This window comes from Microcaecilia unicolor, chromosome 4 (genome assembly GCF_901765095.1).
Source record: "Microcaecilia unicolor chromosome 4, aMicUni1.1, whole genome shotgun sequence".
NCBI classification, from domain to species: Eukaryota; Metazoa; Chordata; class Amphibia; order Gymnophiona; family Siphonopidae; genus Microcaecilia; species Microcaecilia unicolor.
This window is the reverse complement of record NC_044034.1, coordinates 120430999-120457079: the sequence shown is the minus strand read 5'-3', so window position 1 is coordinate 120457079 and position 26081 is coordinate 120430999. Positions and strand designations below refer to the sequence as shown.

The following is a 26081-nucleotide window of genomic DNA, read 5'->3' as shown; positions in this document are numbered from 1 at the left end:
CCCTCCAATCGGAAACTTCACTAGCAAAGGCCTTTGCTAGTCCTCGCGCGCTCATGCGCACCGCGCATGCACGGCTGTCTTCCCGCCCGAACCAGCTCATGTTCGTAAGTCTTCTTTTGTCCGCGCTCGGTACGGTCGTGTTTTCGCCGTGTCGGGCCCCGCAAAGTCGACCTCGTGCGTTCGTCGTGTGTTCTCAAAAGAGAGAAATTATAATCCATTCTGTATGGGAAAAGACTCTTGGTCTTTTCTTCCCCCGCTATTTCCAGTTTTCGCCCCGGTAAGTTTTCTTTCGTCGTCGGGGTAGGCCACTTTTAGGCCTCGGGTCGAAGATTTCTTCCCCTTGTTTTTTCGGTGCCTTTTCCGCCATTTCGACTTTTGATCTCGCCGGCGTGATTTTTCCACCCATGACATCGAAGTCTACCAGCGGCTTCAAGAAGTGCACCCAGTGCGCCCGGGTCATCTCGCTCACTGACAGGCACGCGTCGTGTCTTCAGTGCTTGGGGGCTGGGCACCGCCCGCAGGCCTGTAGTCTGTGTTCCCTTTTGCAAAAGCGGACTCAGGTAGCGAGATTGGCTCAGTGGAACGTTTTGTTCTCGGGCTCTTCGTCGGCATCGGCACCGGGGGTATCGAGTGCATCGACGTCTTCAGCGTCCAGAGCTTCATCCTCGGCCGCCAGTGCATCGAGGCATCGGCCCTCTGCATCGGCGCCGAGACATCGGATAGCTGCATCGACGTCGGTGGTACCGGGACCTCGTCTGCTGATGTCATCGGACGGTGGTGCTTCGTCTGGAGTGCAGGTGAGGGCTGTCCATTCCCCTGCTGGTGGCGGTGAGCCTTCGGGTGGGTCTCCCCCTACCCTGAGGGCTCCTGCGGTACAGCCCCCCCGAGACCGACCTCCTTCGGCCTCGGCCCCGAGGAAGCGACGACTGGATTCTACGTCCTCCTCGTCGGTGCCGGGAAGCTCCGGTGACATGCTTCGTTCTAAGAAATCGAAGAAGCATCGTCATCGGTCTCCTTCCCGGGTCGGCACCGAGAGCTCTGGGTCGCCGAGGGAGTTGGCACCCACCAGGCATCGGCACCGAGAGGACCGTTCACCCTCTGTTCAGGAGGTGTCGATGCGCTCCACTCTGGACAGCCCGGAACAGCCTCCACGCCCGGAACAGGTTCTGACGTCGACGCCTGCATCGACCTCCATGCCTTTCTCTGCAGCCGCTCTGAACGAGAGCCTCCGGGCCGTTCTCCCAGAGATTCTGGGAGAGCTGTTGCGCCCTACCCCTCCGGTACCGGCGGTGCTTGTGCCACCGGTACCGTCGAGCGTGGCGCTGGCTGGCCCATCGCCCGAGGTGAGGTCTCCGGCGTCGGTGCCGCGTGTGGTACCGGCTGCCGTCGCCTCCCAGGAAGGCTCCCCGACTACGTCGGCGGAGGGAGCTTCGCCGATGCGGGCGAGGGAGTCTACCTCTCGACGCCCCCATCGTGGACGTGGCTCCACAGAGTCGAGTCGGGCACGGTTGCAGACACAGGTCCGTGAACTTGTGTCCGACACCGAGGGTGAGGCCTCGTGGGAAGAGGAAGAAGACCCCAGATATTTCTCTGACGAGGAGTCTGAGGGTCTTCCTTCCGATCCCACTCCCTCTCCTGAGAGACAGCTTTCTCCTCCCGAGAGTCTGTCTTTTGCTTCCTTTGTCCAGGAGATGTCTACGGCCATCCCCTTCCCGGTGGTTGTGGAGGACGAGCCCAGGGCTGAAATGTTTGAGCTCCTGGACTATCCTTCTCCACCTAAGGAAGCGTCCACTGTACCCATGCACCATGTCCTAAAAAAGACATTGCTGGCGAACTGGACCAAGCCTTTAACTAATCCCCACATCCCCAAGAAGATCGAGTCCCAGTACCGGATCCATGGGGACCCAGATCTGATGCGCACTCAGTTGCCTCATGATTCTGGAGTTGTGGATCTGGCCCTAAAGAAGGCTAAGAGTTCTAGGGATTTTTTTGAGGGGGTAAGCAAACATGTGGACAATGGGGAGCCGGTTGATATTGTATATCTGGATTTTCAGAAGGCGTTTGACAAAGTGCCGCACGAAAGACTCCTGAAGAAATTGCAGAGTCATGGAATCGGAGGTAGGGTATTATTATGGATTAAGAACTGGTTGAAAGATAGGAAGCAGAGAGTAGGATTGCGTGGCCAGTATTCTCAGTGGAGGAGGGTAGTTAGTGGGGTCCCGCAGGGGTCTGTGCTGGGTCCGTTGCTTTTTAATGTATTTATAAATGACCTAGAGATGGGAATAACTAGTGAGGTAATTAAATTCGCCGATGACACAAAATTATTCAGGGTCGTCAAGTCGCAGGAGGAATGTGAACGATTACAGGAGGACCTTGCGAGACTGGGAGAATGGGCGTGCAAGTGGCAGATGAAGTTCAATGTTGACAAGTGCAAAGTGATGCATGTGGGTAAGAGGAACCCGAATTATAGCTACGTCTTGCAAGGTTCCGCGTTAGGAGTTACGGATCAAGAAAGGGATCTGGGTGTCGTCGTCGATGATACGCTGAAACCTTCTGCTCAGTGTGCTGCTGCGGCTAGGAAAGCGAATAGAATGTTGGGTGTTATTAAGAAGGGTATGGAGTCCAGGTGTGCGGATGTTATAATGCCGTTGTATCGCTCCATGGTGCGACCGCACCTGGAGTATTGTGTTCAGTACTGGTCTCCGTATCTCAAAAAAGATATAGTAGAATTGGAAAAGGTACAGCGAAGGGCGACGAAAATGATAGTGGGGATGGGACGACTTTCCTATGAAGAGAGGCTGAGAAGGCTAGGGCTTCTCAGCTTGGAGAAGAGACGGCTGAGGGGAGATATGATAGAAGTGTATAAAATAATGAGTGGAATGGATCGGGTGGATGTGAAGCGACTGTTCACGCTATCCAAAAATACTAGGACTAGAGGGCATGAGTTGAAGCTACAGTGTGGTAAATTTAAAACGAATCGGAGAAAATTTTTCTTCACCCAACGTGTAATTAGACTCTGGAATTCGTTGCCGGAGAACGTGGTACGGGCGGTTAGCTTGACGGAGTTTAAAAAGGGGTTAGATAGATTCCTAAAGGACAAGTCCATAGACCGCTATTAAATGGACTTGGAAAAATTCCGCATTTTTAGGTATAACTTGTCTGGAATGTTTTTACGTTTGGGGAGCGTGCCAGGTGCCCTTGACCTGGATTGGCCACTGTCGGTGACAGGATGCTGGGCTAGATGGACCTTTGGTCTTTCCCAGTATGGCACTACTTATGTACTTATGTAGGGAGCATGCTTCGGCGCCCCCGGGCAAGGACTCTAGAACCTTAGACTTCTTTGGGAGGAAGGCCTACCATTCCTCTATGCTCGTGGCCAAAATTCAGTCCTACCAGCTCTACACGAGCATACACATGCGGAACAATGTGCGGCAGTTGGCGGGCTTGGTTGATGCGCTCCCCCCTGAGCAAGCCAAGCCTTTTCAGGAGGTGGTCAGGCAGCTGAAGGCGTGCAGAAAATTCCTGGCCAGAGGGGTGTATGACACCTTTGATGTTGCGTCCAGGGCCGCTGCTCAAGGTGTGGTGATGCGCAGGCTCTCATGGCTGCGTGCCTCCGACCTGGAGAATAGAATCCAGCAGCGGATTGCAGACTCGCCTTGCCGTGCGGATAACATTTTTGGAGAGAAACTCGAACAGGTGGTAGAGCAGCTCCACCAGCGGGACACCGCATTCGACAAGTTCTCCCGCCGGCAGCCTTCAGCCTCTACCTCTACAAGTAGAAGATTTTTTGGGGGAAGGAAGACTGTTCCCTACTCTTCTGGTAAGCGTAGGTACAATCCTCCTTCTCGACAGCCTGCGGCCCAGGCTAAGCCCCAGCGCGCTCGCTCTCGTCAGCAGCGTGCGCCTCAGCAAGGCCCCTCGGCTCCCCAGCAAAAGCAAGGGACGAGCTTTTGACTGGCTCCAGCAGAGCATAGCCGACATCCAAGTGTCAGTGCCGGGCGACCTGCCAGTCGGAGGGAGGTTGAAAGCTTTTCACCAAAGGTGGCCTCTCATAACCTCCGATCAGTGGGTTCTCCAAATAGTCCGGCAAGGATACACCCTCAATTTGGCCTCAAAACCTCCAAATTGTCCACCGGGAGCTCAGTCTTACAGCTTCCAGCACAAGCAGGTACTTGCAGAGGAACTCTCCGCCCTTCTCAGCCCCATGCGGTCGAGCCCGTGCCATCCGGGCAAGAAGGGCTGGGATTCTATTCCAGGTACTTCCTTGTGGAAAAGAAAACAGGGGGGATGCGTCCCATCCTAGACCTAAGGGCCCTGAACAAACATCTGGTCAAAGAAAAGTTCAGGATGCTTTCCCTGGGCACCCTCCTTCCCATGATTCAGGAAAACGATTGGCTATGCTCTCTGGACTTGAAGGATGCCTACACACACATCCCGATACTGCCAGCTCACAGACAGTATCTGTGATTTCAGCTGGGCACACGTCACTTCCAGTACTGTGTGCTACCCTTTGGGCTCGCCTCTGCGCCCAGGGTGTTCACAAAGTGCTTGGCTGTAGTAGCAGCGGCACATCGCAGGCTGGGGGTGCACGTGTTCCCATATCTCGACGATTGGCTGGTGAAGAACACATCCGAGGCAGGAGCCCTGCAGTCCATGCAGATGACTATTCGCCTCCTGGAGCTACTAGGGTTTGTGATAAATTATCCAAAGTCCCATCTTCTCCCAGTGCAGAGACTCGAATTCATAGGAGCTCTGCTGGATTCTTGGACGGCTCGCGCCTATCTCCCGGAGACGAGAGCCAACAACTTGTTGTCCCTCGTCTCGCGGGTGCGAGCGTCCCAGCAGATCACAGCTCGGCAGATGTTGAGATTGCTAAGCCACATGGCCTCCACAGTCCATGTGACTCCCATGGCCCGCCTTCACATGAGATCTGCTCAATGGACCCTAGCTTCTCAGTGGTTCCAGGCTGCTGGGGATCTAGAAGACGTAATCCACCTGTCCACGAGTTTTCTCGAATCCCTGTCTTGGTGGACGATTTGGTCCAATCTGACTCTAGGACGTCCCTTCCAAATTCCTCAGCCTCTAAAAGTGCTGACCACGGATGCGTCTCTCCTGGGGTGGGGAGCTCATGTCGATGGGCTTCACACCCAAGGAAGCTGGTCCCTCCAGGAACGCGATCTGCAGATCAATCTTCTGGAGTTACGAGCGATCTGGAATGCTCTGAAGGCTTTCAGAGATCGGCTGTCCCACCAAATTATCCAAATTCAGACAGACAACCAGGTTGCCATGTACTACGTCAACAAGCAGGGGGGCACCGGATCTCGCCCCCTGTGTCAGGAAGCCGTCAGCATGTGGCTCTGGGCTCGCCGTCACGGCATGGTGCTCCAAGCCACATATCTGGCAGGCGTAAACAACAGTCTGGCCGACAGGTTGAGCAGGATTATGCAACCTCACGAGTGGTCGCTCAATTCCCGTGTAGTGCGACAGATCTTCCAGGTGTGGGGCACCCCCTTGGTAGACCTCTTCGCATCTCGAGCCAACCACAAAGTCCCTCAGTTCTGTTCCAGGCTTCAGGCCCACGGCAGATTGGCATCGGATGCCTTCCTCCTGGACTGGGGGGAGGGTCTGCTGTATGCTTATCCTCCCATACCTCTGGTGGGGAAGACTTTGTTGAAACTCAAGCAAGACCGAGGCACCATGATTCTGATTGCTCCTTTTTGGCCGCGTCAGATCTGGTTCCCTCTTCTTCTGGAGTTGTCCTCCGAAGAACCGTGGAGATTGGAGTGTTTTCCGACCCTCATCACACAGGACGAAGGGGCGCTTCTGCATCCCAACCTCCGGTCCCTGGCTCTCACGGCCTGGATGTTGAGAGCGTAGACTTTGCATCTTTGGGTCTGTCGGAAGGTGTCTCCCGCATCTTGCTTGCTTCCAGGAAAGATTCCACTAAGAGGAGTTACTTCTTTCTGTGGAGGAGGTTTGCCGTCTGGTGTGACAGCAAGGCCCTAGATCCTCGCTCTTGTCCTACACAGACCCTGCTTGAATACCTTCTGCACTTGTCTGAGTCTGGTCTCAAGACCAACTCTGTAAGGGTTCACCTTAGTGCAATCAGTGCATACCATTACCGTGTGGAAGGTAAGCCGATCTCAGGACAGCCTTTAGTTGTTCGCTTCATGAGAGGTTTGCTTTTGTCAAAGCCTCCTGTCAAGCCTCCTACAGTGTCATGGGATCTCAATGTCGTTCTCACCCAGCTGATGAAACCTCCTTTTGAGCCACTGAATTCCTGCCATCTGAAGTACTTGACCTGGAAGGTCATTTTCTTGGTGGCAGTTACTTCAGCTCGTAGAGCCAGTGAGCTTCAGGCCCTGGTAGCCCAGGCCCCTTACACCAAATTTCATCATAATAGAGTAGTCCTCCGCACTCACCCTAAGTTCTTGCCAAAGGTCGTGTCAGAGTTCCATCTGAACCAGTCGATTGTCTTGCCAACATTCTTTCCCCGTCCTCATTCCTGCCCTGCTGAACGTCAGCTGCACACATTGGACTGCAAGAGAGCATTGGCCTTCTATCTGGAGCGGACACAGCCCAACAGACAGTCCACCCAATTGTTTGTTTCTTTTGATCCCAATAGGAGGGGAGTGGCTGTGGGGAAACGCACCATTTCCAATTGGCTAGCAGATTGCATTTCCTTCACTTACGCCCAGGCGGGGCTGGCTCTTGAGGGTCATGTCACGGCTCATAATGTTAGAGCCATGGCTGCGTCGGTAGCCCACTTGAAGTCAGCCTCTATTGAAGAAATTTGCAAAGCTGCGACGTGGTCATCTGTCCACACATTCACATCTCATTACTGCCTGCAGCAGGATACCCGACGCGACAGTCGGTTCGGGCAGTCAGTTCTTCAGAACCTGTTTGGGCTTTAGGATCCAACTCCACCCCCCGAGGGCCCTGTTTGTTCTGTTCCAGGCTGCACTCTCAGTTAGTTGGTAAATTTTTTAGGTCAATCTCAGTTATGTCCTCGCCGTTGCGAGGCCCAATTGACCATGGTTGTTGTTTTGAGTGAGCCTGGGGGCTAGGGATACCCCATCAGTGAGAACAAGCAGCCTGCTTGTCCTCGGAGAAAGCGAATGCTACATACCTGTAGAAGGTATTCTCCGAGGACAGCAGGCTGATTGTTCTCACAAACCCGCCCGCCTCCCCTTTGGCGTTGTGTCTTCCCTTGCTTTGTTTTGATACATATGGGACTGACGAACACGAGCCGGTTCGGGCGGGAAGACGGCCGCGCATGCGCGGTGCGCATCGGCGCGCGAGGACTAGCAAAGGCCTTTGCTAGTGAAGTTTCCGATTGGAGGGGCTGCCGTGGACGTCACCCATCAGTGAGAACAATCAGCCTGCTGTCCTCGGAGAATACCTTCTACAGGTATGTAGCATTCGCTTGATCTCCCGTTACTCCCCCAGTGGTCACTAACCCCCTCCCACCTCCAAAAAACATGATTAAAAATATTTGCCAGCCTCAGATGCCTAATTTCTCAGAAGGTTGGGATTAAAAGCAGGGTTTGTTGGGAAGACCTAAGTGTGCATGAGGGGCAGAAAGAGATAAAAAGACGTGATAAATACACTGGTTCACCTGCATTACGGATTTTGTGCACCAAAAGCAGTAGCTTATATATTATGCGATTGGTCAGCTAAGCCAGTATGCTGCTTTTAATAGTGGGGTAACATGGTCAAATTTTTTGCAGCCAGTAATTAGTTTTGCATTAATTCCAAGCGTCGGAGATTGTTAACATGGAGTCCTTTGTACAAGGCGTTGAAGTAATTGAGTTAACTGATTACAAAAGAGTGCACACGGATATTTAAGGCAGGGGGTGCAAGAGAGGTCTTACAGAGCGGATAATGCAAATTTTATAGAAGGAACGTTTACTACAGCAGAAACCTGCGGAAAGATAGAGAGGAGTCAGGAGTCATCCCATTAGTTTTTGCATCATTGACTAATGGACAGAGCAGAGTTGAATCGGTGCCGCGAGAATTATGGTTGGTTGATGTGTGTAGAGAAGAATCTTCAATTTGTTTGGGTTTAGTGCAAGCTGGTTGTCAGTTAGCCAGTCAGTAGCCTTGGTAAGTTTTTGATTAATACATTGTATGTTCAATGGATCTGATGGGTGGTGTGCATAGCACTTGTATATCGTATGCATAAACATATGGTGTAAAGTAAAGTGACTGCAGAAGTGTTAGTAAGGGGGCAAGAAAGATGTTGAAGAGCATTGGGGAGCTAGGTCAGATCCCTGTGGGACCCCAGATGGGAGTGAGAAAGAATTTGATGAAGAACATTTGGTTTGAACTATATAGGTGCAGCCAGACATGTAGGAAGTGAACCACAGGAGAGCACTGTCTCTTACACCTAGCTGTAGAGCCTGTCAAGGAGAACAGTATGATTGATGAGATATGAGATAAAATGTTGCCGATAAGTCCAGGGAGAGTAGAAGAACAGAAGTGGAGTGATCAAGGTTATAAGAAATATAAGTGGTTAGACCAAGCAGCGATGTCTCAGTACTGAGACGTGGCCGAAGCCCGCCTGATTTGGGTGTAGCGCTAGTGTTTTATCTATAAACTCAAGACGTTGAAAATGTACAATGGACTCTGCAAGTTTAGCCATGAATGGGGTAGCTTGTTTCCAGGAGGATGGTATGTAGCCTTTGCTCAAGCTGGTAGTGGTGAAAAACTAAAGTTTTTTCCTAGCCGGAGTGCTCAAGGCCTAAGGGAGGAGGGGACCATGAGGAGCTGCAGAAAACTAGAGAAACTTAAAAAGGGCCAAAACATAAGGGAGAAACTACTAGGAGAAGGGGATTACCTGGTCCCACATGAGATAAAAGTTAGCCTGAAAATGGAACAGTAGGTGAATTGCCGACTGAGAAGAATCCAAGGTGGCATGAGCTGAGGGGAGAAAAATTGCATCCTCTCTGCTCCACAGAAAAAGCTTGACTGCCTTGGTTCTTGGTCCCATGCAAGCAGTACAAAGCAGGATGGTGTGCACAAGCATGGCAAACACTGCCAAAAACTTCTGATGTAAGAACACTGAGGAGCGTCTCCATGTCAGGGGCTAAATGGGCAATGTCACCTCTGTAAGCATTGTTACATAAGTACATAAGTAATGCCATACTGGGAAAAGACCAAGGGTCCATCGAGCCCAGCATCCTGTCCATGACAGCGGCCAATCCAGACCAAGGGCACCTGGCAAGCTTCCCAAACATACATGTTATTCCTGGAATTGTGGATTTTTCCCCAAGTCCATTTAGTAGCGGTTTATGGACTTGTCCTTTAGGAAACCGTCCAACCCCTTTTTAAACTCTGCTAAGCTAACCGCCTTCACCCCTTTCTCCGGCAACGAATTCCAGAGTTTAATTACACGTTGGGTGAAGAAAAATTTTCTCCGATTTGTTTTAAATTTACTACACTGTAGTTTCATCGCATGCCCCTAGTCCTAGTATTTTTGGAAAGCGTGAACAGACGCTTCACATCCACCTGTTCCACTCCACTCATTATTTTATATACCTCTATCATGTCTCCCCTCAGCCGTCTCTTCTTCAAGCTGAATAGCCCTAGCCTCCTTAATCTTTCTTCATAGGGAAGTCGTCACATCCCCGCTATCATTTTAGTCGCCCTTCTCTGCACCTTTTTCAATTCTACTATATCTTTCTTGAGATGCGGCGACCAGAATTGAACACAATACTCAAGGTGCCCTGTTTACCCTCAGAGAATACACTGTTCTCATCTATACTACATAGGTCATGAGGTTTAAAGATGTCTTCAACACGAAGTTTTCTTAAAACAGTTACCAAATCTGTTTAAAGGAAGTTGCATTTATTTGCTTTCTAATGACAATTAAAAGAGCTCCTTCATATTTACCTTCAAAGGCACAGCTTTATCAAGCCTGATTTCAGCAATGTCACTGGCTGAATCATCCGTGTTGTAGGTTCCTTTAACTAATTCTAAGGATGTCCACCTGTGAGAGTGAGCTGAATCTCCTGAATGCTCACTCTAATCCAAAAGAGAGAAAGAAAATCATTTACAATCTATAAAAATGACAATGCACTGCTATATGGAAGATTTTCAGTTTGATCCCCAAGTCAGATCTTCCACTCTCTGGATGGGTTGTGGATGTTATGAAGAAAATGTTTGCATCACCACCAGAGAGAGGAAGTCATGTCATTGTCTCAGTGACAGCTGGTGGCAAGATTCAGGGCCTTTCACAGAGTTCCAGAAGGAACCCAGATGCATGGTCCCTACCACAAGACTGTTACTGAAAAAACTACATTAGGTATGTAGAGGGGGGGGGGAGAGGGTGAAAGGAACAGATATAAAATAAGGGAAAATCCCTAAGTAATTGTGAACGTGCATGGGGGGGGGGGGGGGTATTCTATTACTGGACGCCTCCACTTATGCACCCCAATGCCATGTGCTGAGAGCCTATTCTATCATGGCATCTTGGCACCCAGATTCCAATATAGAATACTAGCATAACTCAGTATCAGTACACCTCACCTTCATATGCCTGAAGTTACAACAGCCAAAGATCTGACATAACTGCAGCTGCATAAATGTGGAAAGGGTGTGCAGAACGTACAGTATTCTGCATAAGTGGGAGACATGCCTATGCCCTGCTTATATTTCACCATGTGAATGTTCCCTTTAAATTTATGTGCGCCATTACAGAATATGCTTAGTCACTTTACTGGCACTTAAATGCAAGTGCTAGTATTCTGCAAATTTGCATGTGAAAGGGATGCCTAAATTTAGCAGCCCAGTTATAAAATTGTCCTTATGGTGTTATATCCCAGGCTCTGTTGAAATCAAGTAGTAAAGCACAACACAGTTTTTTTTATACAGTCCAATTTTTGCCTCCTCCCATTTCTAAAAACATACTGAGGGCCTGATATAGAAAGCTTAATGTGCTGGCAACGTTTGATTTAGACTGCTTGTAGCCAGTCTAGTGAGCATGTTACTTAATATCTAATGCACAAAGGGGGTTCAGCGTCTGCTCCAAAAAAGAGGTCAAAGCTTTCTTGCAGTCCAAAGTGTGCAGTGCACTTTCACCAGGATGGGCACAAGCTTTTGAGAAAAATGTTTGAAGAACAACTGACCAATTAAGATAGAACTCCAACATTACCTTAGGAAGAAACTTATTTAGTTATTTGAATTTATTAACCACCCTTTTATGAAGAGATTCACAGCAGCCCACACCTCTGATACAATTTCTGAAGTTCAAACGTTGCTTACTGAAGAACTTGACGGAGGAAAGCAAACCGCCATCTTGCCTGATGCTCCTTTTTGCATAGCTTTAACTCTTACTAAGCAACCTCAAAGCCATAACAGCTAAAAAGGTATTCCGAAATCACACCGTCAGGCCAACAGAAATAACAAGATATGCAAAATCCACACACTTCTGGTGAAAATACAAAAGGAAAATGTGGCTTTATCAGCTCTGTTCCTGTTCTAGGTGTCATGTGATCTTGGCTCCCATGTACTCTAATTGCTGAACTGAGAGCAGGTGGGATTTTGATAATGACCCCTAGCAGTTTCAACACCTGAATAGTTCTCTGCATTGATTCTTGAGCTCGTTTCCTTGATGTGCTCTTTACCAGCCAATCATCCAGATATGGAAACATGTGCACTCCTAGTCTGCACAGCAACATTACAACTATAGCAAGACATTTTTTTGTAAACACTCTGGAAGCGGACACGCGTCATATGGCAAAATGCGATACTGGTAATGAAGTTTCCTTATCCGAAATTGGAGATATCGCCTGTGACAGAGACATATCTGGACATGGGTGTAAGCATCCTTTAGGTCCAGACAGCATAGCCAATCATTTGGCTGTTATCACAGGGAGGTGCCTAGGGAAATCATCCTGAACTTTTCTTTGACCAGATATTTGTTCAAAACTGAGGTCTAGGATGGGATTTATTTATTACATTTATTACATTTGTACCCCACATTATCCCACCTATTTGCAGTCTCAATGTGGCTTACAGAGTGTTATTATGACATATTCATGAGGGAATAATAGATATAGTCGGTGGTAGGACGAAGATATTTAAAGAAAGAGAAGAGGGTGTTAAGTAGGGTGATGTAGGAGGTGTAATTGGTTGTGTGGGTGGGTTGTGTAGTGATTTGTGTCTTTAGAGGTTCTTTTTGTAGGCTCTGTTGAAGAGATGTGTCTTCAAGGATTTGCGAAAGTTGCTTAGATTGTCCATGGTTTTTAAGGTTGGGGGTAGCGCATTCCATAGCTGTGTGCTTCCATACGAGAAGGTGGTGGCGTATGCTTGCTTGTATTTAAGCCCTTTACAGCTGGGGAAGTTCAAGTTGAGGAATTTGCGGGCTGATCTCTTGGCGTTTCTGGGCGGTAGGTCCACTAGGTTAGACATGTAAAGAGGGGCATCTGCGTGAATGATCTTGTGTACGATCGTGCATATCTTGAATTCGATGCGTTCCTTGAGTGGTAGCCAGTGAAGGTTCTCTCTTAAGGGTGTCGCACTTTCATATTTGGTTTTACCAAATATGAGTCTGGCTGCGGTATTTTGGGCTGTCTGGAGTTTCTTAATAGTCTGTTCTTTGCAGCCGGCGTACAGAGCGTTACAGTAGTCCAAGTGACAACCCCCCCCCCCTCATCTTTTTTGGCACAAGGAAGTACTTGGAATAGAATCCTGGTGGAATGGGTTCAACCGCACGACCTTTAGAAGGGAGGAGAGTTCCTCTGCAAATACGTCCTGACGCTGAGAGGCTCAATTTTGAGGCTATCGGGGGGCAATTTGGAGGAGGTTGACACAAACTGAGGGTGCAACCCTTCCTGGATTACTTACAGGACTCGTGGAACTTTCTTGGAAAATATTCAGCCTCACACTGACCGTCAGGTTGTTAGGAATGAGCACTTTCATTTCAGCTATGCTCCGCTGGAACCAGTCAAACGTTCGCCCCTGCTTAGGCTGGGGAGTTGGTTGAAACTTCTGGGCCTGTTGCTGCTGAGGAGGGAGTGTGAGGCCTGGGCCTGCTGGGGAGGGGAAGTCAAAGAAGTGAACCTATGCCTTTGAGAACAGTAGGAACCCTTCCAACTGTTCCCAAAAAACCTACGAGAAGTGGAGGCTGAAGAAGGAGTGGGCCAAGACAGGGAATTTATGGTGTTAGATCTTTTCTTAATAAGATCAGCATCCTCTTCCACCTTGTCCCCAAAAAGATTCTAAACAAGGGATATCCGCCACCTTTTCTTGAAACACTGGTTCTAACAGACAGCCATAAGCATCTGCACATGCCAATAAGTAATGTAGAAAGTCTGGAGGTAACATCTAAACCATCAAAAGTTGCCCAAGCTATGTGCTTTTGACATCCATCTGCTTGGCTGCTAGCTGACTGAGTTCTGCGGCTTTCTCTGAGACAGTCTGCAAACTCCATCACACTATGCACCAATTCCTTCAAGTAGATGCTCATGTAGAGCTGGTAGAATTGAATGTGGGAAATGATAATCGAACCCCAAAACACCTCCCTCCCAAGACTCCAAAGTGTGAGCATCCCTGCCTGGGGGAGCAGAAGCATGGGTCCTCAAGCTTCAGGCTCTTGACAGCAAATTTGACTACCATGGAATGGTGTGGAAGCTGTTGCTTCTTGAATTCAGGAGCTTTCTGGACTCTATATGTAGAGTCCATCTTCTTTGGTTCAGGCTGCACAGTGAAAGCAGTCTTCTAATTCCTCGTTTGTGCAGTCTTAAGGATGCTGTGTACAGGCACTGTCACAGCCTCCTCAGTAGGGGAGTCATAATCAAGGACATTCAACATCTTGAACCTGGGCTCATCCATGACTTCCAACTTAAATGGGATGGTGTCAGTCATCTCCCTCAGAAATTTATCAAAAGAGGGATCCTCTGAGGGAAACTTTCACCTTTCTTGTGGTGGAGAAAGGCTTGAAGGTAGGCCAAAGGATTCCTCCTCCAAGGGCTCCTCTGGTTCTAACTCAGATCCCTAAGAGCAGTCCATTGTCAGACTCAGCAAAGTACTCTTTATGAGAAGTGTGAGTTTGCACCTGCCTCAGTCCACTGGGCACACGGTCAGATTCCACGCTAGTTGGGCCTGCCAAAGGCTTCTCAAAATAATTGTAGAATACTAGGCAGCGTCCATACCGGGACTCCATGGATGATGTCTCCTACATGTGAAAAAACATCATCCTGTTTGTCCTCGGAGATTCATCTCTACCACTTCCACTGAAAGCCATGTCAGACTATTTTCTTCATATTCTTACAAAACAAATATTAAATCCATTACTCGGATTCTACCTTTCATATCCTATTTCTGTATAAATAACTTAACATTAAAATTTCCACTGCTGCTTTCAAACACACCTACACGGCAGTTATTATAGGTTTACATCCCCCCCCCCCCCCCCCAGCCATGTTCTGCGGATGCAGCTTTACCCACTCACAAAAATTGTGTATAATGTTTTATTCACAAGACTGAAAAGCCCCACAGTCACTTTCACTATTGCCCTCCCATAAAGCAAATATATGCAATTACTATAGAAGGGTTTTATCGTTTGTTTTTTTATATACAGCCAAATCTATAATAGGTCAAAGCAGTTTGCATAATCTTATAAGAAATTAATACAGAGAGGAACTAAAAATTTGACAGGAAAGCCTTAAAACGTTTACCAAGAACGGCAGCACCTCTATGTCTCACTGGATCTCACAGTAGTGTCTCCAAAAGCCTTTGAGGCTCATTTTCAAAGCACTTAGCCTCCCAAAGTTCCATAGAAACCTATGGAACTTAGCCTCCCAAAGTGCTTTGAAAATATGCCTCTTTGTCATTTCAACATTTTAAATTTCTTATTATTCCTTTTATTTTCCGAATATAGCCCCTTTGTGTCTTCTGCTATGTATCCAAAACAGGCATATAGATGCACCCTAATTCTATATATGGCACTCAAAATTGCATGCATAATTCAATTGAATGAGCCAATTAGCTCCAATAATTGGGCGCTATTATTGACAATTAAAATTTATATACACATATTTTAGTCATTATTCAGTTAGGCATGGATCCAAAATCGGAACGTGGCCATAGGCAGGCTAGGGGCATTCCTGGAATTTGCACATGGTGTTATAGAATTAGGAAGATCCACACGTAATCTAAACGTGAAGATTTACACTGAGTTTCATTTGGTGTAAATCCTTGGGCACAGATTTTGGCACTATGCATTACTCTATAAACTGCGCAACTGGGAACACCGTTTACAGAATAGTGCTTAGCGCATATTTTTATTGGCGCACAAATTTAGGCACCATTTACAGAGTTGGGCCCATTATGTAGAGTTATAAAATTTCTAGTAGAAAGTTATTTTGGATTTTGGTGAATAAAATTGTCCAAATCCTAAACTACAAAAAAGTGGAAGAAGGTCTTTATTGCTATTGGATCTGAAAAGCATAGCTACAACTAGTTCTACTCCTACATTTAATAAAGGTTGTTGTGAGGGGGGAAAAAGCACACTAGAAGTTCCTTCCAGTGCAGAATATATGCTGAACTTAAAGCACTTTTTCACTTTGCTTTTTATTGCAAGAAAACTAATTAAATCCTCTATATGAAATTTGTTTTTGGATCAGCCATTATTTCAAATTTCATTCCAAGACGAAAAACTCATTAACCCTGTTTTAAGATGAAGAGTTGAGGAATTTCACATTTATATAAAAAGACCTGAAGCTATTTTAGGGCCCCTTTTACTAAACTGTATGTAAAAGGGGCCCTGCGCTAGCAGCCCTTTTTGCCACGTGCTGAGGCCCTTTTAACCACAACAGGTAAAAAGGCTGAAAAAATAATGGCCATGCAGTAAGAGCGCACTTTCCACATAGCCATTCGGGGGGAAGCACCTTAGTGAGGTGGCGGTAAGGGCTCCTGCGATAACCAGGCAGCACTCTTACTTAGGACTAACTTTACTTCCGACTAACTGCTGTAGTAAAAAAATAGGGGCCTATTTTCCCTAGCACCAGAAATGCTGCGCGCTGGGAGTGAACTACCACTGGTGCCCACGTTGGGACGGCAGCAGTTCTGGACTGCCGTGTGTTAAGCCAGCGGTGGGCTTACCACTGCTTAGTAAAAGGGCCCCTTAGTGAACAATGACATATAACACTTCTTTCAAATGTTAGAATTTAAGAATTTAAGCCACATTGAGACTTCAAATAGGTGGGAAAATGTGGGATACAAATGCAATAAATAAATAAATAGAGACTAGAATGGGTACATAATGACCCTAGATGAATGCTCTTCAATATTCAATCACTGCACAGCAAAGGAACTTGACAGAAAAGGTTTAATGGGCATGGTCAGCCTGTGATATCACATCAAACTAAGGCCATGAAGTATATGTGTGTTGTTTGTCTTCTATAATCAGACCACCAAATTAATGTTCAAAACTATTCCTACTGCCTTATTCTCTATGAAAAAATGAGGACACCAGGCAATATAAAGCAAATAGTATGTCTAGTGGAAAAAATTTTAAATCAAATATGTATTTTGGAGTATAAATATTTGTGGGCACATCAAGGGCTACTAAAGTGGAATTTCCTCCTATACTGTTAGGATATCTTGTTCCAGACAAATGAATATCCACTCTCTGGCTGAATATCGTCTCATTACAAATATTTATATTAGCCCTCCAAAGACCAAAATATATTAATATGACTCAAGCTTGATGAAAATAGACACCATAAATACAACCTCCAGCTACCAAGGACACATTTTCCAAACAAAACATTTTCTATGTACACTGATGTGAAAGGTCTCAGTATTTTTCCCTGAAAAACATGTTACTTTTGATTCAATAGTCACATTTTCTTTTCACAGAGATGCTACAATTGTATATAGTCAAGACTACAACACTGCAGGAGAAATTCTATTGGAACTCGATAGTGCAATACTTACATCATCAACTAAGACCTCCAATTCATATTCATGGATTCCCCCTCCACCGTACACACAAAAACCAACCACTACCACACCCGGCTTGTCCACAGAGAAGCAGATTGCATCAGGAGATCCATTCCCTGTGTTCCAGCTTCTCCCCTGGCTAGTTTTTGTGAAACGGTTAGGGCTGGACTTGACGGAATGCAGGGAATTAAGTCCATCAACCTGTAAAAAATAGTTTTCAAACATCCAATGTAACTATATACTTCTACATTAATCTAAGTTGATATTACAATTGTTCAAAACTTTTGTAGTAGAAATCTGATCAGCCCCCATGTTTTTGGTATGTTTATAGTATTGTATGATTTGGGCTCTGACAATGTATTTCAATGTGTTTAAAAGCACATACAGCACCATCTGACAAGCTAAGCTACTAGTCTGACAATTGTAGGTTAGCCATGTTAGTTTGGGGCAGCAAAAACTATAAGTGTGTGGCAGCTTACAGACCAACCAATTTACTGAAGTATGAGTTTTCAGGTTATGTCTAATGAAGATGACCAGTCCTCAAGAACTCATGCCCCAACTGTTTGATTATTCTATAAATGAGCTACCAGTCTCTGGCTGTAAGTTACCATGAAAAAAAGCCAATGGAAACTGTTCCAGCTTCCTCTTTCCTTTCCCAGCTCCTAAATCCACCTCAAAAGTAGTCTAAAGTATATTCTAACAATAAAACTGGTCATAACTGCAGCATTAAAAGTATTAAATAAATAACTCCTGGATGAAGTCAACTGTCAGATTCAGGGCTCATAATTGCACTGATCTTATAACATATTGAAAAGTCCCATGCTTCAACTTTTCAGTGTAAAATACTAGTAGACTCTACCTTCAGTGTCTTAACATACACCATGTTTTGCCTGATGTTGTTTCAGGGAACCCACAGGGATTCACTCTTTCATAAATATTATATTCACTATTAATGTGCCAGTCTCTGCAAATAAATGATTAGTCAAAAAAAAAAATTACGACTGCTTTATATAAGTTAAAGAAATGTCCACCATTATATTTAAATATATAAGGAAGAGAGGAAGGGAAACCTCACTCATGAAAAAGCCTGCTGCAATTAAAAAAAAAAAAATCCCCATATGTCATTCAAAATTACAGAAATACCCATTGTTCCAGTTTTCAATTCAATTCTGAAAGTACCATGGTATGCCATTTATAGATTATCTTTATAAATAATTGTCACAAAATGTATCTGTGTGTAACCCATGCAAATGTATTCTTCCTGTAGCAGTATGAGCCCTGACAACCAGTGGCTCAACACACCCTACAGTTTTCCAATCATCGATCAAAAAAACCTCCTCCCTGCCACTATCAATTTATTGAAAACATTTTTTTACTCTTAAGAAATTTTTCAAATATGTGTCAAACAGTATGGAGTAATGACAAAATCAGGAACTTATCTTTTCAGAGGTTCAACGGAGCCACCCTTTACACTCATACAAGAGCTTCCTCAGGAGCAGGTTCCCATCCCCACTCAAAAAAACTACTGCACTCTCTTCACATGCACTCAGTCAGATAAAGAACATTTTGTCCCAACTCGCTACAGTTATTGTAGGTAACAGTCCTTGACTGTGGGTCACATACCAGGGTATCCTTTAATTATTTCTACATGAGATATAAATTACAAGTTTTTGACTGTATAGCATTTTTTAGAAGTGCAATGATTATAAAAAGCTGAGATGGTGCCATATAAGATCATCTGATCCATGGTAGTTTCAAACCATATAAGCACTTCTATACTCACCAATTACAAATTATTTGAATTACTTGGTTGACTATATATTAATTGGATAATAGGGCTGTGGGTTTATTGTAATGTCTTAATGTGTCATAGAGATCCCCAATTAATACTGGATAGGCTGACGAAATGGACAGATATAAAAGCAGAGTAAATCATACTTGTATTAGCTAATATGGTGCTATGAAAATCATGGATCTTTAGGCTATGGGTGGAAGAAAGTAGAAATGTAGAACCACTTCATTTGAAGGGCATCATGCCAACATGTTTGCACAGGGCCCACTGGAGTGAAAAAGTAGAATTTTTGTTCAAAAGTAATGCAAACTAATCTACTTGATAAGTTCTCAGATCTGGAAAAGAGTGCAAACTACTTAGCAAATCTGCTGCAAAAACTCTACTGTGCATTTTTCTGCTAACTGGTTTTGTGGCCTGGAGAAGAATCTGTATAGATATATGATGGGAACCGCAAAAAATCAAACTATGTGGAAGTTAGACAATCGCCTAAGTAATACCAAATTACCTGTTTTTGACCTGCATATATAGATATACACATATTTCCTAGTTTGTAACTTTATTAGCCCAGTAAGTTTAGAAGGTGCCCAGGCAGCTACCTAGGCATAGCATTGTATCCCTATGTATGACATTATTTTAGCTAATATTAGAAGACTACATACTTTTTGCTAAAACCTGAACTGAATTCCGAGCTAAGTAAAAGTCAGATTCCTCACATTCCTTCCCATCTGATAAAGAGAGAGGCTTTAGCCAGAAACCAGTTTTCCCCTGATAAGGACAGAAGCCTCAGCCAGAAACCAGTTCTTCTCTACATGGTCAGGGAAACCTGGTGGGCTTTTAGCTTAGATTTGAAGACGGCCAGACATGGAGCTTGACCTATTGGCTCAGGAAGTCTATTCCAGGCATATGGTGCAGCAAGATAAAAGGAACGGAGTCTGGAGTTAGCGGTGGAGGAGAAGGGTGCAGATAAGAGAGATTTACCCAGTGAACAGAGTTCCTGGGGAGGAATGTAGGGAGAGATGAGAGTGGATAGGTACTGAGGAGCTGCAGAGTGAATGCACTTATAGGTCAACAAAAGGAGTTTGAACTGTATGCGGAAATGGATAGGAAGCCAGTGAAAGGACTTGAGGAAAGGGCTAATATGAGCATAATGACACTGGCGGAATATTAGTCGTGCAGCAGAATTTCTGAACAGACTGAAGAGGAGAGAGATGGCTAAGTGGGAGACCTGTGAGAAGCAAGTTGCAATAGTCTAAGCGAGAGGCGGTAAGAGTGTGGATGAGGGTTCTGGTAGTGTGCTCAGAAAGGAAAGGGCGAATTTTGGTGATATTATAGAGAAAGAAACAACAGGTTTTAGCAGTCTGCTAAATATGTGCAGAGAAGGAGAGGGAGGAGTCGAAGATGACCCCAAGGTTACGAGCTGATGAGACAGGAAGGATGAGTGTGTTATCCACAGAAATAGAGAATGAGGGAGGAGGTTGGTTTAGGGGGAAAGATAAGAAGCTCAGTCTTGGTCATGTTTTGTTTCAGATGGTGCTGAGACATCCAGGCAGCAATGTAAGACAGGCAGGCTGATACTTTGGCCTGGATTTCTGCTGAGATTTCTGGTGTGGAGAGGTAGATCTGGGAGTCATCAGCGTAAAAATGATACTGAAAACCATGGGATGAGATCAGAGTACCAAGGGAAGAAGTATAGATGAAGAAAAACAGAGGTCCCAGGACAGATCCTTGAGAGCTCACTGTATAGGTGGATGCCTAGCGGCTCGCATCAATATAGACTCCGAATCCTTTCACTCTCTTGAAAGAGGGATACCTGTGACCCCATATCTTGATGTATTAGATGTGGGCTACTGAATTGTCTGCACCAGATCTATTCTGCCTTGCAGATGACATTGATGACAAGCAAAAACCTGAGGAGTACTGAAAAGTGATCATAGTTCCAGATTTGGGCTTATGTTTACATTGTGACTCACTTTGGGATAAAGTGAGATATAAATAAATAAACTGATTTATAGTAACTTTTATAATCTGAATCAGTTCTGGAGTCAAAATTGGCTCCCCACCCTATATTGGAAGAGTCTGTGATGCGAATGAATTAATGTTGGAGGTGGAAGGAAGAGTGAGACCTCACAACTCACAATAAGTTGTCAGTCCACCAAGTCACAGAAGACATTAGCTGGACTGAAAGATAGGTCCAGAGGTTCACAATACTAGAATATTTGTTCTCACTGATGTTTCCTTATTTCTAAAATATACAGAAGGTTCCACATGGAAGCTATGATTCTCAACATCTTTATGCACGTTTGTGCAGTGACAGTTCTTGCAAACTGCACTCAGATGCAGGCTAGGTCGGCCACCATTCTTTTTACTGGTAAAAAAAAAAAGCCTTTGCCCAATTTAGATTTAGTAAGGCCCCTATGAAGCACAATGTTGTTGTTGGAGACCAACTGGATTTCTAAAAATTCATCAGAAACCCTAATGACTGAAGGGTCAGTCCAGTTACAGAAACAGCTTTTCCTAAATGAAAACCAGCAGGAAGCATGCCCCCTAGTCCTAGCATTTTTGGAAAGTGTGAACAGACGCTTCACATCTACCCGTTCAACTCCACTCATTATTTTATAGACTTCTATCATATCTCCCCTCAGCCGCCTTTTCTCCAAGCTGAAGAGCCCTAGCCGCTTTAGCCTTTCCTCATAGGGAAGTCGTCCTATCCCCTTTTCATCTTCGTCGCCCTTCTCTGCACCTTTTCTAATTCCACTATACCTTTTTTGAGATGCGGCAACCAGAATTGAACACAATATTCGAGGTGCGGTCGCACCATGGAGCGATACAAAGGCATTATAACATCCTCATTTTTGTTTTCCATTCCTTTCCTAATAATACCTAACATTCTATTTGCTTTCTTAGCCGCAGCAGCACACTGAGCAGAAGGTTTCAACGTATCATCAATGATGACACCGATCCCTTTCTTGGTCCGTGACTCCTAACGTGGAACCTTGCATGACATAGCTATAATTCGGGTTCCTCTTTCCCACATGCATCATTTTGCACTTGCTCACATTAAAGGTCATCTGCCATTTAGACACCCAATCTCCCAGTCTCGTAAGGTCCTCTTGTAATTTTTCACAATCCTCCTGTGATTTAAGGTTTAATAATTTTTATTGAAGATTAATGCCACATCACATATTCATAATATCAACGATTAACTTTAACATTTGAACTTGCTAACATATTTCAACTCTATCTGCATCATCATCCATTTTATACCCCCCCCCCCAATTCCCCCCTTCCCTTCCCCCGTCCCCCCAAACCTCCCCTTCCTTCCCCTACCCGTCCAGAATCTCCCCCCCCACCCCCCCCCCCCCGGGTTACCATTCCATCCTAGAACATCCCTTCACCTTACTCCCTTCCTCCCCTGATTCTCCTACCTCCTCCTCCATTATAATTGATTATACATCTGCAAAGTATTCAACAGTAAACTTCGAGCCCGTGTACTAAGTGATTGAATGTAAGGTTCCCAAGTTGACCAATATTCCTTTTTCCGTTTTAAAGTTCCTGCGGCGTCTCTGGCCTCCCATGTGGCATAGACGTGCAAACTATTTCGCCAATGCCAATATGTGGGTGCGACAGTCTGTATCCAGTACCGCATTATACACATTTTTCCAATGAGGCAGGCTTTATATAGGAACTGACGTTCTGAGCATTGTATTGTTTGCCTGCTCCCTCTGTAGCCTAACAGACTTATCTGAGGTGTCAGGGCAATGCGTTTGTTTAACAACCGCTCACAATACCTCTTTATACCGGCTCAGAATCGCTGTATCCTTATACACTCCCATAACATATGGATCAAAGAAGGGTCTATATGTGCACATTTGGGACATTTACTCTCTGGTATGCATCCCGCATAATAAGCCTGCTTAGGTGTAAAATATGCTCTCGTGAGTATTCGGTATTGAGTTTCTCTGTGTCTTGCGCTTTGCACATTATCATTGAGCTCTTTCATATATTCTAATATTTCACTGTCTCTTATTGTCCTTCCTATCTCTATCGTCCACTTTTGCACTACCCCATCATAACTCTTGGGAGGCATTAGACTGATGATGGCATTATGTAGCCCCGACACCGTTATCCTTTGGGTTCCTGGGGGTATCAAAAAGGCTTCTAATAATGTGTACATTTCTCTCTCGAGCATCCGCGTCTGATCAGTCTTGTAATGTATGTTTTAACCTGTAGGTATGAGAGCCAATCCACATCCCCCACTATCCGTCCTAATTCCTCCTGGGAACTAATCATCCCGGTAGGCTGTAATAAATCCGCCACTACCACCACCCCTTTCTGGGCCCATTTATAATATCTAGCTGATGTTAACCCTGATTCAAATTCGGCATTGCCCATAAGTGGAATCATATCTGTACATTTTGGGTCCTTTCCCAGGCTGTGAATTATGTAATACCAGACTCGCCGCACCGGTGTCAATAAAATATGCTTTCTCCACTTAGGGGGTATCCTTTGAGTATTAGTATGTAGAAGATAATATGGATGGTATGGTTGAAACAAAGTCTTTTCTAACTCCCATGGTGTGTATTCTGTAGTACCTAGAACCCAATCTGCCATATGGCGCAACAAGCATGCCCTATTATAGTTTCTTAAGTTAGGCATCCCTAATCCTCCCCTTCCCAACTTTCCAAATAGTTTCTCTAATTTTATTTTAGGGTTTCTCCCCCCCCCCCCCCAGCAAAAATGAGAGAGCGTCTCAACTGGCGTAAATTCTTATTTTGCACATATAATGGTAGCTGTCTGAGCACATAAAGCCACTTGGGGAATAATACCATACTGTACATACTGATTCTTCCACTCAATGTCAGCGGTAAATGCTGTCACTGAGTTAACACCTGTCTCGTGTGTCTCAGTAGATCATCTATATTCCTCCTATAGAGTTTTTTGGGGTCCGCTGTTAGTATTACTCCCAAATATTTAAATTCACTTAATGTCCTTCGTAGTGGGAATTCCCCCCTCCCACTGTTCTGCTATCTGTTCATGTATAGGCATGCTCTCCGACTTCTGCATATTTAAATCCCGAGAAAGATCCATATTCTTTAAACCTTTCTAGCAGCACCGGCAGCGCCACATGCGGTTTCGTTAAATGCACTAATAGGTCATTGGCGAAGGCCGAGATTTTTAATTCATGCCTCCCCATGCATATTCCCGTGATCTCTGGATCTTCCAATACGGTCCTAATTAGCGGGTCCAATACCAGGGCAAAGAGTAAGGGGGAAAGTGGGCATCCCTGCCTCGTTCCTCGGCAAATCTCAAACGTAGTGGTGTAATCCCCATTAACATACAGTCTTGCAAACGGTTCTTTGTACAGTGTAGCTATTGCTTGCGTGAAGGCCCCATCAAACCCATATGCCCCCATAGTCTTAAACAAAAATTCCCAATCGACTCTATCAAAAGCCTTTTCGGCATCAAAGCTAATGAGCAGCGAATCTTCTTCGTTTCTGTCGCACCCGTTCTATTGATGCCAATATCTTTCTAATGTTTTTGACTGTCTTCCCTTTATAAATACTCCCTGGGGAGTTGCAATTAGATCTGGCAGTATCCTTGCTAGCCTGTTAGCATAAATCCCCGCCAATAGTTTAGCTTCAAAGTTAATTAAAGATATTGGTCTATATGATTCCAGGCTAACTAGATCCTTTCCTGGCTTAGGGAACACCATTATATCTGCCATCCTCAAAGTTTCAGGTAACCTCTCCAATTCCACTGCCCGCTGTAATGATTGCAGAATTGGTTGAGCTATGTCGGCCTCCATTAATTTATAAAACTCGGCCCGATATCCATCAGGACCCGTGGCTTTATGCAGTGCGCTTCTATGGATGGCATGAGTGAGTTCATCAATATCGATGAGCTGATTGAGTATCCCCTTCTGGGTCTCCGTGAGTCAGGGTAGATCTATATTACTCAAATACGTGTCAGGATCTAACTGGTCCCCTATTTCTGCTTGATACAGTGTTTTATAATAATTGAGAAAAATTTGTCTAATTTGTTCATCTGTGTGTACTGCCCCGAGGTCTGTTTTAGTGTCAGTACCCTCTGTGTCCCAGTTTTCTTTTTAATTAACTCTGCAAGGAATTTTCCCTGTTTATTTCCGAACTTATATAACTGATATCTATAGTAAACCGCTGACTTTAGAGTTCTTTGATGTATTAAAGTGTTAAGAGCAGTCTGTGTAGCCAGCAATTGCTCTCTAATTGAGCTCTGAGCTTTGTTTCCATAACTTCGCCGCAATCGGATTAATTGTTTGCCCAGTCTAATTATTTCTTTTTCTCTTCTTTTTTTTCTTTTGGCTGCTATATGCGATTATTTCTCCCCGAAGTACTGCCTTTGCAGCCTCCCAATATAATATAGGCTCTGATTGGTGGCTCTCATTATGTGTCTTATATGCTTTCTACTTGTCCCTAATGTAATCCCGAAATTCTTCATCGTAATAAATGTCTATTGGGAAAACCCATTTCCGCTGCCGTCCCTGTATACCTGACCTGCGATATATTATAAAGATTGGGGCATGATCTGATATTATCGTAGGATCTATGCCCGCCTCTTGTACCTCAGCAAGGCCTGCCTCATTTATCAATATATAATCAATTCTAGATTGAGTCTGGTGGGCCCTTGAATAATGAGTGTAATCTCTCACATCTGGATTTCACATCCGCCACACATCTATGACATCCAGCGTTTCACATATTAATGAAATCCCTTTCATAGACTCTCCTTTCCCTCTGCTTACGTTAGATGTTCTATCCAGTTGAGCATCCGCCACTATGTTAAAATCCCCTCCTATTACTGATTTTACATATGGTTCTTGCGTTTTCCGTGTTTGTATCTTTGTTATTATCATCTTGATATATTTCTTGCTGTATATGTTGGGGGCATATACATTTACTAACACCATTGGGATTCCATCAATCATCACTTTCGCTATAATATATCTGCCCTCAGGATCTCTATAAATATATTTCTGTTGCACTTGTAGAGCTTTATGGAACAATATTATCACCCCCGCCTTTTTCCCCACCGCTGGAGCCTCTATTATTGTTCCCACCCACCATGACTTAAGCTTTTTATGTTCCTGGGAGGTTAAATGAGTTTCCTGCAGCATGGCTATTGATGCATTTTTCTTTTTCAGCACACCCAGTATTTTCTTTCGCTTAATAGGCGATCCAATGCCCCCCACATTCCATGAGTATACAATTAAGTCTCCCATTCTATCCCTCCTTTACAGCCTCTTGGTAACGTTTTAGATTCCCACTTTTCCCAGGCTGCCGTCCCAGCTTCAGCAGGCCTG

At 45.2% G+C, this 26081-nt stretch overlaps 1 protein-coding gene across 1 annotated transcript in view; it reads right to left on the bottom strand.

Annotated features, from left to right (window-relative positions):
• Nucleotides 1-26081, bottom strand: part of MYCBP2 (MYC binding protein 2) — a 937772-nt gene that overhangs the window by 506105 nt on the left and 405586 nt on the right. The window contains 2 exon segments of the mRNA XM_030200587.1: nucleotides 9895-10026; nucleotides 16945-17151. Of these exon segments, the coding sequence (XP_030056447.1) occupies nucleotides 9895-10026; nucleotides 16945-17151 (339 nt within the window).